The sequence below is a fragment of the Somniosus microcephalus genome, chromosome 2 (genome assembly GCF_052327205.1).
Source record: "Somniosus microcephalus isolate GS21.2 chromosome 2, FLI_Smic_1.0, whole genome shotgun sequence".
In the NCBI taxonomy this organism is placed as follows: Eukaryota; Metazoa; Chordata; class Chondrichthyes; order Squaliformes; family Somniosidae; genus Somniosus; species Somniosus microcephalus.
The window spans coordinates 361,880,706-361,896,597 of record NC_140988.1 but is presented as its reverse complement, the minus strand read 5'-3'; the positions used below and the strand labels follow the sequence as shown (position 1 = coordinate 361,896,597).

Here is a 15,892-nt window from a genome sequence, read left to right as displayed (position 1 = left end):
TTCTTTCTTAGGTGGAATCAGAGCTGTGGGGTGTCTACAAATAAATGCGCCACTTGCCTGTTGAGTCTTCGATCTGCACCCACCAGGACTCCCGCAGAACCTCCAGTCAGTGAAGACCCAGGGCCAAGCCGTAGCACTAGCTTCTGACAATGCCCCGGCATCACTAGCGAGAGGCCCAGGAACTCCCGTAGGAGGCAGCATAGGCCGGGAGGGGCAGTGGACTCCATGCATTGGGTCACCACCTCCTTTTATCCCCTGCCTATACACCTCCAGGTTTTACTTGGCTACTCACTACCTTATGCTTGTTTATTTGCCTTCCTTGCACAATTTGGTTCAGTGAATTTTCCTCCCCCGCTTCCCGTCTTAATTCAGGCACAGGAAGGCCACCCGCCTCAGAGAAGGGGGGGACGGGACCTAATTTAAATGGTGACATCATCGGGATGCACACACCATTTTAACTGTGGGCCCTAACTGAGCGTCTCACAATCCCGAACCCACCAGCGAAAACTGGCTACAGGCAGCGTTCTGGCCACAAGGTGCCCAGATAAGTTGATGTAAAAAAAAACTTTTCCCACATTCCAACAGTGACCACACATCAAAAGTACTTCATTGGCTGTAAAGCACTTTGGGACGTCCTGCGGTCATGAAAGGCGCTATATAAATACAAGTCGTACTTTCTTTACTTTACTTTTATAGGTTCCTTGTGGACCTCCTGCCCCTGCTGGTCCCACAACGATACCTTGGGCCACTTGTGACCCGAGCTTCCACCTCTCCCCGCCCCCCCCCCCCGACCCCCAATTGTGAACCTTATGGATTTCCCGTCCTCCCACTTCCCATTTCTGTGGGTCTCCAGCAGCTGTCTGACCCTCCGCCCCCAAGAATTTTGACTTCCGCCCACCGGTGGTGAGGTCATTCCCACCGGGTTCGCGCGGGAGTCAGCATTTTGACGTGCAAATGATGCCCAGGAGTTAAAATGGGCCAGAGGGGCTCACACTGAACTCTTAAATCTGTGTCCTTTGGTTACTGACCCTCCTGCCACTGGAAACAGTTTCTTTCAATTTACTCTATCATAACCCTTTATAATTTTGAACACCTCTATCAAATCTCCCCTTAATCATCTCTGCTCTAAGGAGAACAATCTCAGCTTCTCCAGTCACTCCACATAACTGAGGGAGAGGAAAGATTAGATGCTTACCAACTCTCTACTATTTAAATTTTGCGAAGTTTGCCGGTGTCTGGTCCTGATTCTGTAAAGTACTTGAATTTGGCTTTGTTGTCTGAAAGACAAATGCCTACAAGATTATGTTTTGACCAACTTCTGAAATGTTACATATCTTCCTGTGTACACTGTAAATGGGTTTTATTCGCTACCACAGAAATGGAGAGTTAAACTTGAAGTAGAAATATAATTCATTGACCTACTGTTCTGTTTGGCCAAAGTGGTCCTTTCTTGCTTTGTAATGGTGCAGGTAACCTTTTTGTTGCTAGTGGAATAATTGATTTGAATTTATTTTTTTTAGGTTTATTTTATCTACTTCCCTTTTTCAGGCCCACCTTCTCCTCCAATGCTGTGTAATGTATTGTATATCAGTCCACTACCATAGAAAATCAGGGAATAAAGGGACTCTTGACTCGCTATACCTGAATAAAATAAGAATTTTCTATGGAAAGAAAAAAAATTAAGGCTAAAGGGATCAAGGGATATGGGGAGAAGGCAGGGACAGGGTACTGAATTTGGATGATCAGCCATTATCTCATTAAATGGTGGAACAGGCTCGAGGGGCCGAATGGCCTACTCCTGCTCCTATCTTCTATGTTACTCTATGAAGTCCCTCAACCTTGGTACCATTTTAGTAAATCTCTTCTGCACCCTCTCAAGGGCCTTGATATCTTGCCCAGATTTGTACACAACAGGCTGAGGCCTAACCACTGATTTATGAAGTTTCTTGCTTTTGTACTCTATGCTGCTATGTATAAAGCCAAGGATCTCGTCTGCTTTTTTAACAGCCTTCTCAACTTGTTCTGCCACCTTCAAAGATCTGTGTGTGTGAATCCCCAGTTCTCTCTGTTCCTTCACCCCCCTTTAAAATTGTACCATTTAATTTACATTGGCTCTCCTCATTTTTCCTTCCAAATTGTATCACTTCACTTAAATTTCATCAGCCATGTGTCTGCCTGTTTCACCAGTCTGTCTGCGTCCTGCTACAGTCAAATAGCAAAAAAGTTTCTCGTCTAACTCAGGTGAGCTTAACTTAAACATTTTTATGCCCCACAACAAATGGCTGCCTCTCTTCAGCTGCCACGCTTTGATGGACAGGGGCATCTGTTTTCCAAAAATAAATCCACTGGCTGCGGTCCCCTTTCCGAAGGGGGAAAGAGATAATATGTACGACATCACAGGATTAATAAAATACCTCAGGCAAATGCCTCTTCTGTCTTTTGAAAAGAGCTGATTCCTATTACCACGATTCTTTGTCAGCAGTTACAGGGATGCAGTTCTTATAAATGAATCTAGGCCTAACATTTCAGTGGGTTGTGTTTCCCCATCCTTCCCCGCCCCCTCTCTGATATGGTACAGGCTGGATGAGGCAGACCATTTATAGAGCTCGCTTTCAGGCATCTGAAGGTGTCAAGATAACTGGAGATTAGTGCCCAAGGTTAAAGCCCGTTCTGCTGTGCTCTCGCTCATTCCCTCAATGACAGCTGGCGATATGGAAAAAGTAGAAATCTTCAACACGGACGGCAAGGGCCGGGGGCTGAAGGCGAAGCAAGACTTTTTGAGCGGGGATGTGGTCTTCGCTGAGCCAGCATATGCTGCGGTCGTGTTTGACAAGTAAGTCAGTCTGTCTACTTATTGCGCAAGACAACCCAGTTCATGTTGCGCCATTTTAGGCAGCGGGAACAAGTTTAGGATCTTGTATGGGTAGTCCTTATTTAAACTTGGAGTTTAATACAACAGCACTTGTGCTATATTTCATTTATTATTGAATGCCTAATTGATTGAATTCATTGCGCTAATTCTTCCAGGATGTTCCCCTCCTAATTTTCTCTCCTGTTCTCTTGAAGCCTGGTTCTTTGTTCCATGGGAGTCCTCCAGTAAGGAACGACTTGCATTTATCCAGCGCCTTTCACGACCGCCGGGCCTCCCACTGCGCTTTACAGCCACTGAAGTACTTTTTGATGTGTAGTCACTGTAGGAAACGCGGCAGCCAATTTAAGCACCCATAAACAGCAATGCGATAATGATCAGATAATCGGTCTTTTTAGTGATGTTGATTGAAGGATAAATATTGGCCAGGATACCGAGGAGAACTCCTCTGCTCTTCTTTGAATATTGTCTTTTACGTCCACCTGAGAGGGCAGACGGGGCCTCGGTTTAACATCTCATCCGAAAGACGGCACCTCCGACAGTGCAGCACTCCCTCAGCACTGCGCTGGGAGTGTCAGCCTAGATTTTTGTGCTCAGTGTCTCTGGAGTGGGACTTCAACCCACAACCTTCTGCCTCAGAGGCGAGGGTGCTACCAACTGAGTCATCTTGCCCAAGTGACCTGTCTTCATGCGTGAGCTGGTGGGGGCAATCGTATGGGGCCATTCTATATTGCCTTGGGGAGCTACTGAGCTCAGTGACTGCTCTTAGCAGGTTTTCAAAGTGGAGATATTTCTTTAGGGACTAACTTTCAGAATTCTGTCCATTATTCTGTGGCAACCATAAATGAGTAGCTTCTTATAATTTTGCTAATTTGTTATTAGGATGCAGGCAACATTGACAAAGCCTCATTATTTATTTATTGCCCATCCCTTGTCGCCCTGAGAAGGTGGTGGTAGCTCTTCTCCTGTTGAAATGCTTGTGGTGATGAGATCCCTATAATGGTGTTTGATGGGGAATTCCAGGACTTTAACCTGGTGATGACGAAGGAACGGTGATATATATCCAAGTCAGGACTGTCGTGACTTCGAGGAGAACTTGGAGGTGATGATATTCCTCTGATTCTGCTGCCCTTATGTTTCTTGATGGTTGTAGAGGTTGTGGACTGGGACGTGCTGTTGAAATGAGGTGGGTGAGTTGTTGCAGTTAATCCCGTAGATTGTACATACTGCAGCCATAGTGTGCTGGTAATGGATGGGCTGGGCGTTGAGTCCAGTGGCAGGGCTTGCCAGTCAAGTGGACGGCTCTGTCCTAGATGGTGTCGAGCTTCAGATGCTGTTTCCACAGCGCCCATCCAGGCCAGTGGTGAGCATTACATCACACTCCTGACTTGAGCCATGTAAATTATGAGAGGCTTTGAGTGGTCAGGAGGTGAGCCATTTGTCACAGAGTACCCAACCTTTGCTTTGCTCTTGTAGCTGTGTTGTTGATGTGGCTGGTCCAGTTCAGCCTCTGGTCAATGGTGACTCCTCCGGGATGTTGATGGTGGGAGACCCGGTGATGATGGTGCTGGGGAAGACCAAGGGGGTGGGGGGGAAATGGTTAGGCCTTCTCTTAGTTCGAGATGACCATTACCTGTTGCGGTGTGAATATTATCTGCCACTTGTCAGCTCAAGCCTGGATGTTGTTCAGGGTCCTGCTGTAGGTTGGCGTGGACTGCTTCATTATCGGCGGGATTGTGAATGGAGCTGAACATCAGTGGAATCATCAGTGAACAGCCCCATTCCTGACCTTCTGCAGGAAAGGTCAGTGACGAAGCAGCTGAAGAAGACACAAAAAGCTTCCCAAAAATGGTGGGGAGGCAAGGGTCTAATGAGGGTGAGGAGCTTAACGTAATTAATATAAGTAGAGAAAAAGTACTAGAGAAACTAATGGCCGACAAATCCCTTGACCTGACGGCCTACATCCTAGGGTTCTAAAAGAGGTGGCTGCAGAGATGGTGGATGCCTTGGTTTTGATCTTCCTACTGCTGCTCGTATTTCTTATGTTCTTATGTTCTTATGTTCTTATGAGCTGAGGACACTTCCCTGAGAAACTGCTGCAGTGACATCTTATGATTGGCCTCCAACAATCTCAGCCATCTTCCTTTTTGTCAGGCTTTTTTTCCCCTGTTGGAGGGTTTTCCTTTAGTCTCCAGTTGACCTCAGTTTTTGCTCGGGCTCCTTGGTGCCCTCTGCAGTCGAATGCTATCTTGAGGGAAGCTGGCGTTGAGCTCTTGCATCCCTGTCTGGACCAAAGCTGTTACAAGATCTGGAGCCGAGAGGTTCTGGCAAAAGTTGAAGCAAGCGTGAGCAGGTTATTGATGAATGGACGCTGTTTGATGCCACTGTTGATGACTTCTTCCATTACTTTGCAGCTTCCTGAATTAAAAGTGCTTTAACCGGAGAATTTGGAGAAGCTACTTAAATAATGTGAAGTATGGAACACAAGAGTTAATAAATTAATGAAATGAATAGGTGGGATTCACAGATTCTCAGATGGTTGAAATTAAGTAAATAAAATAAGGTACAAAAGTTGGAAATATAATGAATGAATTAAATAAATGCGATTGACAAATTAAATATGGCCATACCATAGGATGGCTGAATTATGTTAATAAAGTGGGCACAGAACACAGCAATTAGTAGATTGATTAAACAGGCAGGTATCAACATTTAAAAGTAGACATACTTTAAATAACACCAATAAGTAAAGAAAATTTGAAATGGACCGAGTAAAGTCTATTACCCAGAATCAGGATTGGGGGAAATTAATTAAATAAAGTGGGATGACATCTCACTTTACCAAATGGAAGAACAACAGGTTCAATATCTTTATATTATTTTATAAAAATTCTTGAGCATACACTTGGGCAGGGTTAGGTTTGGAGGGGATTGGCACCCACTTTACTTACACCTGAGCTGGGCTGAGGATTTTCAGGCTTACATCTTTATCATTTACACAGAAATTTGAAGTAAAATTCTAAATATAAACTGAACTTACCTCAGAATCTGCCCGACGAGTGAAACCAATTGACAAAAAAAAATGTCAGATGGAATTGGGAAGAGACTCTTCAGAAATTCTTTCCACAGAGCCAACTAGTGTCAAGAGCTTGCAACTACATTGTGATTGCTGAAGGGGAACTTTTGATGTCGCAATTTCCAGTGGTAAATCTCCACACAGAGCTATAATCAAAAATTATGACAGCAGGAAGTAAGGATTTTAGACAGGAAGTGTACGCCCAAGAATTAAAAAAATAATAATTGATGCGCTATCAATTCTAATAAAAGGCTAGGCAGAGTTCAGAACAACAGGCTTTTATTAACTACTGAATTGCACTTCAGACAGATCAGGACTATGCCTCTAGTGGACGACCGAATGCCAGGAGCTGCCATGCGGCCGCTCTTATACTCGGTAGCCCAGGGGCGGAGTCAGCTGAGGCATAGTCAGGCACAACAGTGAAACAAGAGTGAACGACAACAACAACAACAACAACAGTGAACACAGTGAACTACAGTGGTTTACCACATTCACCCCTCGTTTAAAATTAAGTCCGGCGGGGTGAAGTGTATCAAAAGTTCGAGTAGGCGAGTCTGTCGGGCGGCCTCGTTTGCCGTCGAGATCTTCGTGGCGACGGTTGCGATGGTACAGCTTCCCACGACGCGTCTTGAGCGGGGTCCAGCACCGGCGTATCGTCCCCTTTGGTGTTGGGTGGGCGAGTGGGCTCCGGCTGGTCCTGGGGGCGCGGCATGCTGTCTACTGGGGTGGAATGGACAGGGGTGAGAATTGGGTCTACTGAATTTTGGGCTGTGTCGGAGGGGGTCGTGGTGGGGGGCAATGGTGGCGGGTCAGTGGACCCCGAGGGTGCCAGATCTCTAATGGAGACTGTGTCCTCCCGCCCGTCCGGGTATGCCACGTAGGCGTACTGGGGGTTGGCATGGAGGAGGTGAACCTTCTCTACCAGGGGAGCCGTTTTGTGGGACCTTACATGCTTCCTCAGCAGGACGGGCCCTGGGGACGTCAGCCAGTGTGGTAGTGAGTTACCGGATGTGGACCTCCGGGGAAAAACAAACATTCGCTCATGGGGGGTTGCGTTGGTGGCTGTACACAGCAGTGACCGGATGGAGTGGAGCGCATCGGGTAGGACATCCTGCCAACGGGAGGTCGGAAGGCCCCTAGATTTTAAGGCTAGGAGGGCCGCCTTCCAGACCGTCGCGTTCTCTCTTTCAACCTGTCCGTTCCCCCGGGGGTTGTAGCTGGTGGTCCGGCTTGGGGCAATACCTCTCATGAGCAGGTACTGACGGAGTTCGTCGCTCATGAAGGACGAGCCCCGGTCGCTATGAATATAGCTGGGAAAACCGAACAGAGCAAAGAGGTTGTGCAGGCATTTAATGACTGTAGCGGTGGTCGTGTCCGGGCAGGGGATGGCAAAAGGGAAACGGGAGTACTCATCAACTATGTTGAGGAAGTACACATTGCGGTCAGAGGAGGGGAGGGGCCCTTTAAAGTCGATACTCAGGCGCTCAAAAGGGCGGGTGGCCTTGATCAGGTTTGCTCTGTCAGGCCTATAGAAGCGCGGCTTGCACTCTGCACAGACTGGGCAGCTCCTGGTCATGGTCCTGACCTCCTCGATGGAGTAAGGCAGGTTGCGGCCCTTCATGAAATGGAAGAACCTGGTGACCCCCGGGTGGCAGAGGTCGTTGTGGAGGCCCCGTAGTCTATCGATCTGCGCGGTGGCGCATGTGCCTCGCGATAGAGCGTCTGAGGGTTCGTTGAGTTTCCCTGGCCGGTACAAGATGTCGTAATTGTAGGTGGAAAGTTCGATTCTCCACCTCAAAATCTTGTCATTTTTGATTTTACCCCTCTGCTTGTTGTTGAACATGAAAGCAACTGAACGCTGGTCAGTAAGCAGGGTAAATCGTTTTCCAGCCAGGTAGTGCCGCCAGTGGCGCACCGCCTCCACAATGGCCTGTGCCTCTTTTTCCACAGAGGAGTGTCTGAGTTCGGAGCCCTGGAGGGTTCGTGAAAAGAAGGCCACGGGTCTTCCCGCCTGGTTAAGGGTAGCGGCCAGGGCGAAGTCGGATGCATCGCTCTCCACCTGGAAGGGGATGGACTCGTCTACCGAGTGCATGGTGGCCTTGGCAATGTCATCTTTTATACGGTGAAAGGCTAAGTGGGCCTCCGCCGTCAGGGGGAAGGAAGTGGACTTGATAAGTGGACGGGCTTTGTCCGCATAATGAGGGACCCACTGGGCGTAATAGGAAAAGAAGCCCAGGCACCTTTTGAGGGCCTTGAGACAGTGGGGCAGGGGAAGTTCCATCAACGGGCGCATCCGGTCAGGGTCAGGACTGATGACTCCGTGTTTCACCACGCAACCAAGGATAGCGAGGCGGGCTGTGCGGAATATGCACTTTTCCTTGTTGTACGTGAGGTTTAGGAGTTGGGCCGTGCGGAGGAACTTATCAAGATTGGCGTCATGGTCCTGCAGGTCATGGCCGCAGATGGTCACGTTGTCTAGGTAGGGAAACGTGGCCTGTAACGCATTCTCGTCGACCATCCGGTCCATCTCCCTCTGGAAGACGGAGACACCGTTGGTGACGCCAAAAGGAACCCTGAGGAAGTGAAAAAGGCGGCCGTTTGCCTCGAAAGCTGTGTACTGGCGGTCCTCAGGGCGGATAGGGATTTGGTGGTATGCTGCCTTGAGGTCAATGGTCGAGAAAACGCGGTATTGCGCTATCTTATTAACCATGTCGGCTATGCGGGGGAGGGGGTATGCGTCCAACTGGGTGTACTTGTTGATAGTCTGGCTGTAGTCGATGACTAGGCGCTGCTTGTTGCCAGTCTTAACGACTACCACCTGGGCTCGCCAGGGGCTGGTACTATCCTCAATAATCCCCTCTTTCAGGAGCCGCGTCACCTCAGATCTTATGAAGGATCTGTGCCCGGTGCTGTATCGCCTGCTCTTTGTGGCGATAGGCTTGCAGTCGCGGGTGAGGTTGGCGAACAGGGGGGGGGGGGTGATTTTGAGGGTGGAGAGACTACAGGTGGGGCGTGGCGGGCAATTTAAAAACTGCTGGTTGCAGACAGTGAGCGGGGGAAGAGGTCCACCGTATGTCAAGGTGACACTCTTAAAGTGACAATGAAAGTCCAACCCCAGTAGAACGGCAGCGCAGAGATGTGGCAGGACGAATAGCTTTACATTTTTATATACGGAGCCCTTCACCGAGAGGGTCACTACGCAGTAGCCGCCGACGTCTGCTGAGTGGGATTTCGAGGCCATGGAGATCCGATGGCGCGTTGGCCGGACCGAGAGAGAATAGCGCCGTACTGTATCAGGGTGTATGAAGCTCTCCGTGCTCCCGGAATCAAAAAGGCAAGTTGTGGCGCGGCCATTTACCTGGATGTCCATCGTGGACCTGGCTAGCTGATGGGGTCTGGATTGATCCAGCGTGATGGAGGCCGCTGTGGAGTCGGTAGCGTCGCTGTAGAACCCCGGTGAGGCGGCGGTGGGTGAGTCGGGGGCCCGTTGGCAGAATGGCAGACAAGATGGCGGCGTCGGAGAGGAAGGACAAAATGGCGGCGCCCATGACGATCCCGATCCCCACGAGGCTGGAGGGAGGCAAGATGGCCGCTCCCACGAATCGCACGCGGCGCTGCTGGAGGTAGGGGTCTTCTGGCTTCTGCAGACGCCAGCGTAGTGTCCCTTCTTACCGCAGGCAGAGCAGACTGCGTTTTTCGCCGGGCAGCGCGCCCTGGGGTGTTTGGTTTGGCCACAGAAATAACATTTCTGGCTCGGGCGGGACATCGCTGCAGCAGTTGAGGCCAGGGCCCGTGGCGGCGCTGCGTCCCAAGGTGGCGGCGGCTGCGGCATCCATGAGGCGGCCGCGCGGTCCGGGGAGTAGGCCTCCATGTTCCGGTGGGCTACGTCCAACGAGAGGGTGAGTGAAATCGCCTTCTTCAGGTCGAGCTCGCTACTTTCCAGCAGTCGCTGCCGTGTGTGAGTGGACCTGAGGCCCGCCACGAGGGCGTCCCGGATGAGCTCCTCCGTATGTTCCGTGGCTGTTACTTGCTTGCATTCGCAGGCTCGGCCGAGTTCCTTCAGCGCCCGTATGTATGCTTCTGTGGGTTCCCCGGGCTGTTGTTTGCGAGACCCCAGGAGATGTCTTGCGTAAACATAGTTGACCGGGCGTGCGTATTGCTCCTTCAAGATGTCGATAGCCCCCTGGTAGCTCGTAGCGTCCCGGATAAGGGCAAAAGCTCGGTGGTTTACTTTAGAGTTCAGCACCCTGAGCTTGTCGGCATCGGCGGCGACGGTCTCGCCGGATGCAGTCAGAAAGGACTCAAAACAGTGCAGCCAGTGCGAGAACTTAGCAGTTGAGTCCGGTTCTTGCGGGTCGAGTTCCAGGCACTTGATCTTAAAAATCTGCAGCATCGTTTTTTTTTTCAGTAGTTAATAAAATTGATGCGCTATCAATTCTAATAAAAGGCTAGGCAGAGTTCAGAACAACAGGCTTTTATTAACTACTGAATTGCACTTCAGACAGATCAGGACTATGCCTCTAGTGGACGACCGAATGCCAGGAGCTGCCATGCGGCCGCTCTTATACTCGGTAGCCCAGGGGCGGAGTCAGCTGAGGCATAGTCAGGCACAACAGTGAAACAAGAGTGAATGACAACAACAACAACAACAACAGTGAACACAGTGAACTACAGTGGTTTACCACAATAATATAGGCTAGCAATTCATTATAGCCCAGGAATGGGCGGTATCTTTAGAAAAGTTTGAAAATTAGCGCCAGACGCTAATGCTTTAGGCTGCATGCAAAATTCATTCTCACAGCTCAAAGAAATGATTGGGGTGCTAAATCAAGTCTTAAAGGCCTAGCTCAGTGGCGTTACACTCAAAGGATGGACCAATATTGGGTGCAGTCTAATCTCAACTCATCATTGCCACAGGCTTTTCCCAGTACTTAAAAGGGAGATTCATTGATACTGCAGCACCTCATTCTCAGCATTGCTGGCTGTGCAGCTGCCTCAGCAAGGAGAAGCACAACAAGGAGAAGGAGCCGGAGGACTGAAGCAGGTGTGCTCATGGCAGATCCACCTCAGTCAGGTGGTCAGGGTGATTGAATGCTTCACCAAATGCTACATACCACCATCTGTACTATAAGCTTCACACACTGCCCAAAGCACCAGACCCCCAGCGCTCACCCACCAACAATCTCTACCGGCCGACACTCACACCCACATCTCACGCCTTGCACACAAATGACAGCTATTCAACTATGGCAGGCACAAGAGTCATTAGTTATTAGAATGAATGTGATGTGTGTGATATGTTTATGCTTAAATTTATTAATGGAGTTTGCAATATTTTGTGGTCTCTCTCATTTCACCTTTGTGTCCAGGAGGACGCTGTGCTATGGCATGACACAGGGATGGTATGATGGGCATGTGGTGAGCAAAAGGGATCTGGTGTTTAAGTCATCCTGGTGTGAGACTGGAGGTCTGTTTGGAGGAGGTGGCAGAGTTCTGTGACCACCACCTTGGTGATGCGGAGCCATCTAATACACTGCTCCTCGCTTAATTGAAGGTAGGAGAAGTGCTGCCAGAATACCCTCGGAGAGTAAGGCCTCCTGGTGAGAGCCCTGATGTCCCTCCTCATCCCTCTGTGCACATGTTCCCGTATTTCTCGCTGCCTACGCTCCCTCCGCCGTAGATCCTGGAGGGCGACGTGGCACCAGTACGGCCCCCATTAATGTTGCCAAGTGTAGCAGTTTGAATCTTTGAACAATAGATGCAGCTACTTTGCACTTGCCAGAAGACTGCTGATACAAAAGAAGCTTGAAATTACTCATACAAACTGCTCCACTGGGTGAAACTGGCAAGAAACCATTGAAACTAACCTGCCCTGACAGCTGCGAGTGATTAATTAACGTCGCTGGAGCCAGCTTCCTGCAGCTGCACGCCAGCTCTCCCTGGTGCTGTCTGGTCGAGGCGCTAAGGTAAGTGGCGACAATTAATTTTCCAGATCGGGTGCTCAGTGAGCGTCACTAACGTCACGATCTGCCTGGTGTTGAAGTCCCCGGCGGTACCTCATACCGGCGGTGCAACGGGGGAGGGGGTGGCCAGATTTGCCGTGCGGGACTGGATTCGCTTCGTCCCGGCGCTACTGCAGCAACGCCCCGTTACCGCCATCTGCAGGCGCTAACGGGAGGTGCTAAGCTACCGAATTTTTGCCCCATTGAACCTGTTGTCCTTCCATATGGTAAAGTGAGGCCTCTGCAGGCTCCAAGTTTTCCTCCCACGAGATATATGGCAGCCTAGAAAATTAGCAAAGACTGGCCCTCTGCTTCCAAAAGTTGCACAGCCATAAAAAAGCCAGCAGCTCAAAAGCATCTCTGAATATCGGCCTTAATTCAGTGGGTAGCACTCTCGCCTCTAAGTCGGAAGGTTGTGGGGTCAAGCCTCACTCCAGAGACTTGAGCATATAATCTAGGCGAATACTTCAGTGCAGTACTGATGGAGTGCTGCACAGTTGAAGGTTTTTTGGATGAGACGTTAAACCGAGGAGGATGTAAAAGATCCCATGGTGCTAATTGAGAAGAGCATGAGAGTTCTCCTGGTGTCCTGACCAACATTTATCTCTCAATTTCAACACCGCCAAGAACAAATGATCTGGTCATTTGTCTCACTGCTGTGTGTAGGACCTTGCTGCGCACAAACTGGCTGTCATGTTTGCCTACAGTGACTATACCTCAAAAGTAGGTCACTGGCTGTAAAGTGCTTGGGGCATACTGAGGACCTGAAAAGCACTTTAAAAACATAAGTTCTTTCCTTCTTTATATGTCAAAACAACAGGGATTTGAGGAATAGTTTGAGATCACCAAGCATGGAGAGTTGCTCAGTGTTGAGGCTGAGGGAAGTGAGAAGGGAGGACGTTGACATAGGGTTGGGGGGGGGGCAGTAAACGACGAGGGTTTTTAAAGGGATGTGTGAGGGATGGAAGAGAATGAAGCGCTCCAAGGAGGAGACTCAATAGGGGATATACGGTATTGATATACAGTGGGTTGGATGGGCTGGGGTTGGAAAGTCTAGTGAGGTAATTGGGTTCTGTTTGGGACAAAGGAGAAAACTGGCAAGTAGAAGGAAATAAAGACATTATAAACCATTTAAGAGTAGCTTAAATTAGACTTTTGATGTCAATTTTGTAATAGTATGAACGCTGGTGATTGTGGTAATTTTAATTCAATTCTGGTTTTTTTTTCTGTTGAGGCAAGTGTCATCATTTAGACCAATAACTGGAGTGCTCCACACATGATGCTGCTCACATTAAAGGATTCTCCTACGTAACAACAGTTGAAAGCTATCAATGGTATGAAAAGCAGTTTGGCACGTTTTAGTTGACCTGAGAGCATTGTCAACCGCTGTAACTACGTGTTGGCCAGATCAGGGAATGGTGGCAGGTTCACTTGCCGGAAGGACATTGGTGAACTATGTTGGCTTTTCACAACCATCCATCAGTTTTCTAGTGCTACAGTTTGTAACATTTGCATATTGAATTATCATTGGCCCGCAGGCATCTGTAAGGAATACCTATTATATTCACATGTGATCACATGCTGAGTTGTCATTGGCCTGCAGGCATCTGTAAGGGGTCCTAACTCCATCTTGTCCCCACTGTGCTGTATGATTGAGATCACAGACCTGATGCTTCATAAAAGAGTTTAAACTGTAATACTCCATTGTCCTGCAATTTATTATTTTTGTACAAGGTGCGCAAAACAAGACACAGTTTACCAGATTTAGCAAACGACTTGCCATGGTGGGATTTGAACTCACCTGCTCTGAGTTGCGAGTCCAGGGCCATAATCACTGCCCTACTGCGCCCGTGGGTAAATATGCCACGCAGACTGGCACTGAGCCAAGCGGATCAGGAAGATCCTGGTGTTGCTCTCCGTTCTGTGCCGGGTTGGCTGATGTGTGAAGGGCGGGTCTTGGGTGAGGACAGGACTGGGCAGAGCAGTGGAAGCTCCACCTTCAAACACACTGCTGACGCTGACTGTCTGTGCTCCCATATGGACAGGACACTTGACTGAGGTACCGGGAGGTGGGGGTGGGGTTACCGGACCCGTGGAATTAAAACCCAGCCAGAGTCAGCACCTTCAGGAGAGGAAGGAAGACATTTGGAGGGTGGGGGGTTCAATTGAAGGTGGAAAAAAAGGACCGTGTCATTAAATGCGTTTAGCATGTGGCGAAACTGAAGGGTAACATTGCACAGAGAAATTTTAAACTTTCTTTGCTAAGAGCTGATAGATGATATTTTGATGGAAGGTCAAGATGAAATGTCGAATGGAGTTCATGGAGTTGCTGCCATAAGGGAATGCCATCATCTTGTATAACTATTTAATGCTAATTGGCCACTTGTCATTGAAACCCCCTGCCTCAGTGTCCTCTGTTCAGGAGCCGTGTTAGTGCCCTTTAGTGTCAGCCGTGGCTTAGTGGTAGCATTCTCGCCTCTGAGTCTGAAGGTTATGGGTTCAAGTCCCCCTTCAGAGACTTGAGTGTGTAATCTAGGCTGGCACTTCAGGGCAGCTCTGAGGACGTGCTGCACTGTCGGAGGTGCCGTCTTTCAGATCAGACGTTAAACTGAGGCCCCGTCTGCCCTTTCGGGTGGACATAAAAGATCAGATGGCCCAATTCGAAGATGAGCAGGGGACAGCTGAGAATCAGGCTAAATATAGAAAGTTCTGAGCAGAAGTGAAAAAGAAAATAAGAGGGACAAACAGAGGGTATGAGAATAGAATGGCAGCCAACATAAAAGGTAATCCAAAAGTCTTCTGTAGGCATATAAAGAGTAAACGGGTAGCAAGAGGAGGTGTGGGGCCAATTAGGGATCAAAAAGGAGACCTACGCATGGAGGCAGAGGGTATGCCCGAGGTGCTAAATGAGTACTTTGCATCTGTCTTCACCAAGGAAGAAGATGCTGCCATAGACATAGTGAAGGAGAAGGTAGAGGAGATACTGGATAAAAATTGATAAAGACGAGGTATTAGAAAGGCTGGCTGTACTTAAAGAAAGAAAGACTTGGATATCTATAGCGCCTTTCATGACCACCGGACGTCTGAAAGCGCTTTACAGCCAATGAAGAACTTTTGAAGTGGAGTCACTGTTGTAATGTGGGAAACGCGGCAGCCAATTTGTGCACAGCAAGGTCCCACAAACAGCAAGCAGATAAGTGTCCAGGACCAGATGGGATGCATCCTAGGATGCTGAGGGAAGTGAAGGAAGAAATCGTGGAGGTACTGGCCATAATCTTCCAATCTTCCTTCGAAACAGGGGTGTTGCCAGAGGACTGAAGAATTGCAAATGTTACACCCTTGTTCAAAAAAGGGTGTAAAGATAAACCCAGCAACTACAGGCCTGTCAGTTTAACCTCGGTAGTGGGGAAGCTTTTAGAAATAATAATCAGGGACAAAATTAACAGTCACTTGGACAAGTGTGGATTAATTAAGGAAAGCCAGCACAGATTTGTTAAAGGCAAATCTAGTTTAACCAACTTGATTGAGTTTTTTGATGAGGTAACAGAGGGTTGATGAGGGCAATGCGACTGACGTGGTGTACATGGATTCCCAAAAGGTGTTCGACAAAATGCCATATAATAGGCTTGCCAGCAAAGTTGAAGCCCATGGAATAAAAGGGACAGTGGCAGCATGGATACAGAATTGGCTAAGTGACTGGAAACAGAGAGTAGTGGTGAATGGTTGTTTTTCGGACTGGAGGAAGATACACAGTGGTGTTCCCCAGGGGACGGTACTAGGACCGCTGCTTTTCTTGATATATATCAATGACTTGGATGTGGGTGTACAGGGCACAATTTCAAAATTTGCAGATGACACAAAACTTGGAAGTATAGTGAATAGTGAGGAAGATAGTGATAGACTTCAAAAGGACTTGACAGGCTGGTGAAATGGGCGAACACGTGG

The 15,892-nt window shown here is 48.8% G+C and overlaps 1 protein-coding gene across 2 annotated transcripts in view; it reads left to right on the top strand.

Annotated features, from left to right (window-relative positions):
- The first annotated feature begins 2,460 nt into the window (after window positions 1-2,460).
- LOC147123730 (histone-lysine N-methyltransferase Smyd1-like) overlaps window positions 2,461-15,892 on the top strand; it is a 110,799-nt gene continuing 97,367 nt past the window's right edge. For both annotated transcript variants that reach the window (XM_085975552.1, XM_085975551.1), the window contains exon 1: window positions 2,461-2,833. In XM_085975552.1, the coding sequence (XP_085831678.1) occupies window positions 2,697-2,833 (137 nt within the window). In that variant the 5' untranslated portion in view covers window positions 2,461-2,696. The remainder of the gene's footprint in view (window positions 2,834-15,892) is intronic.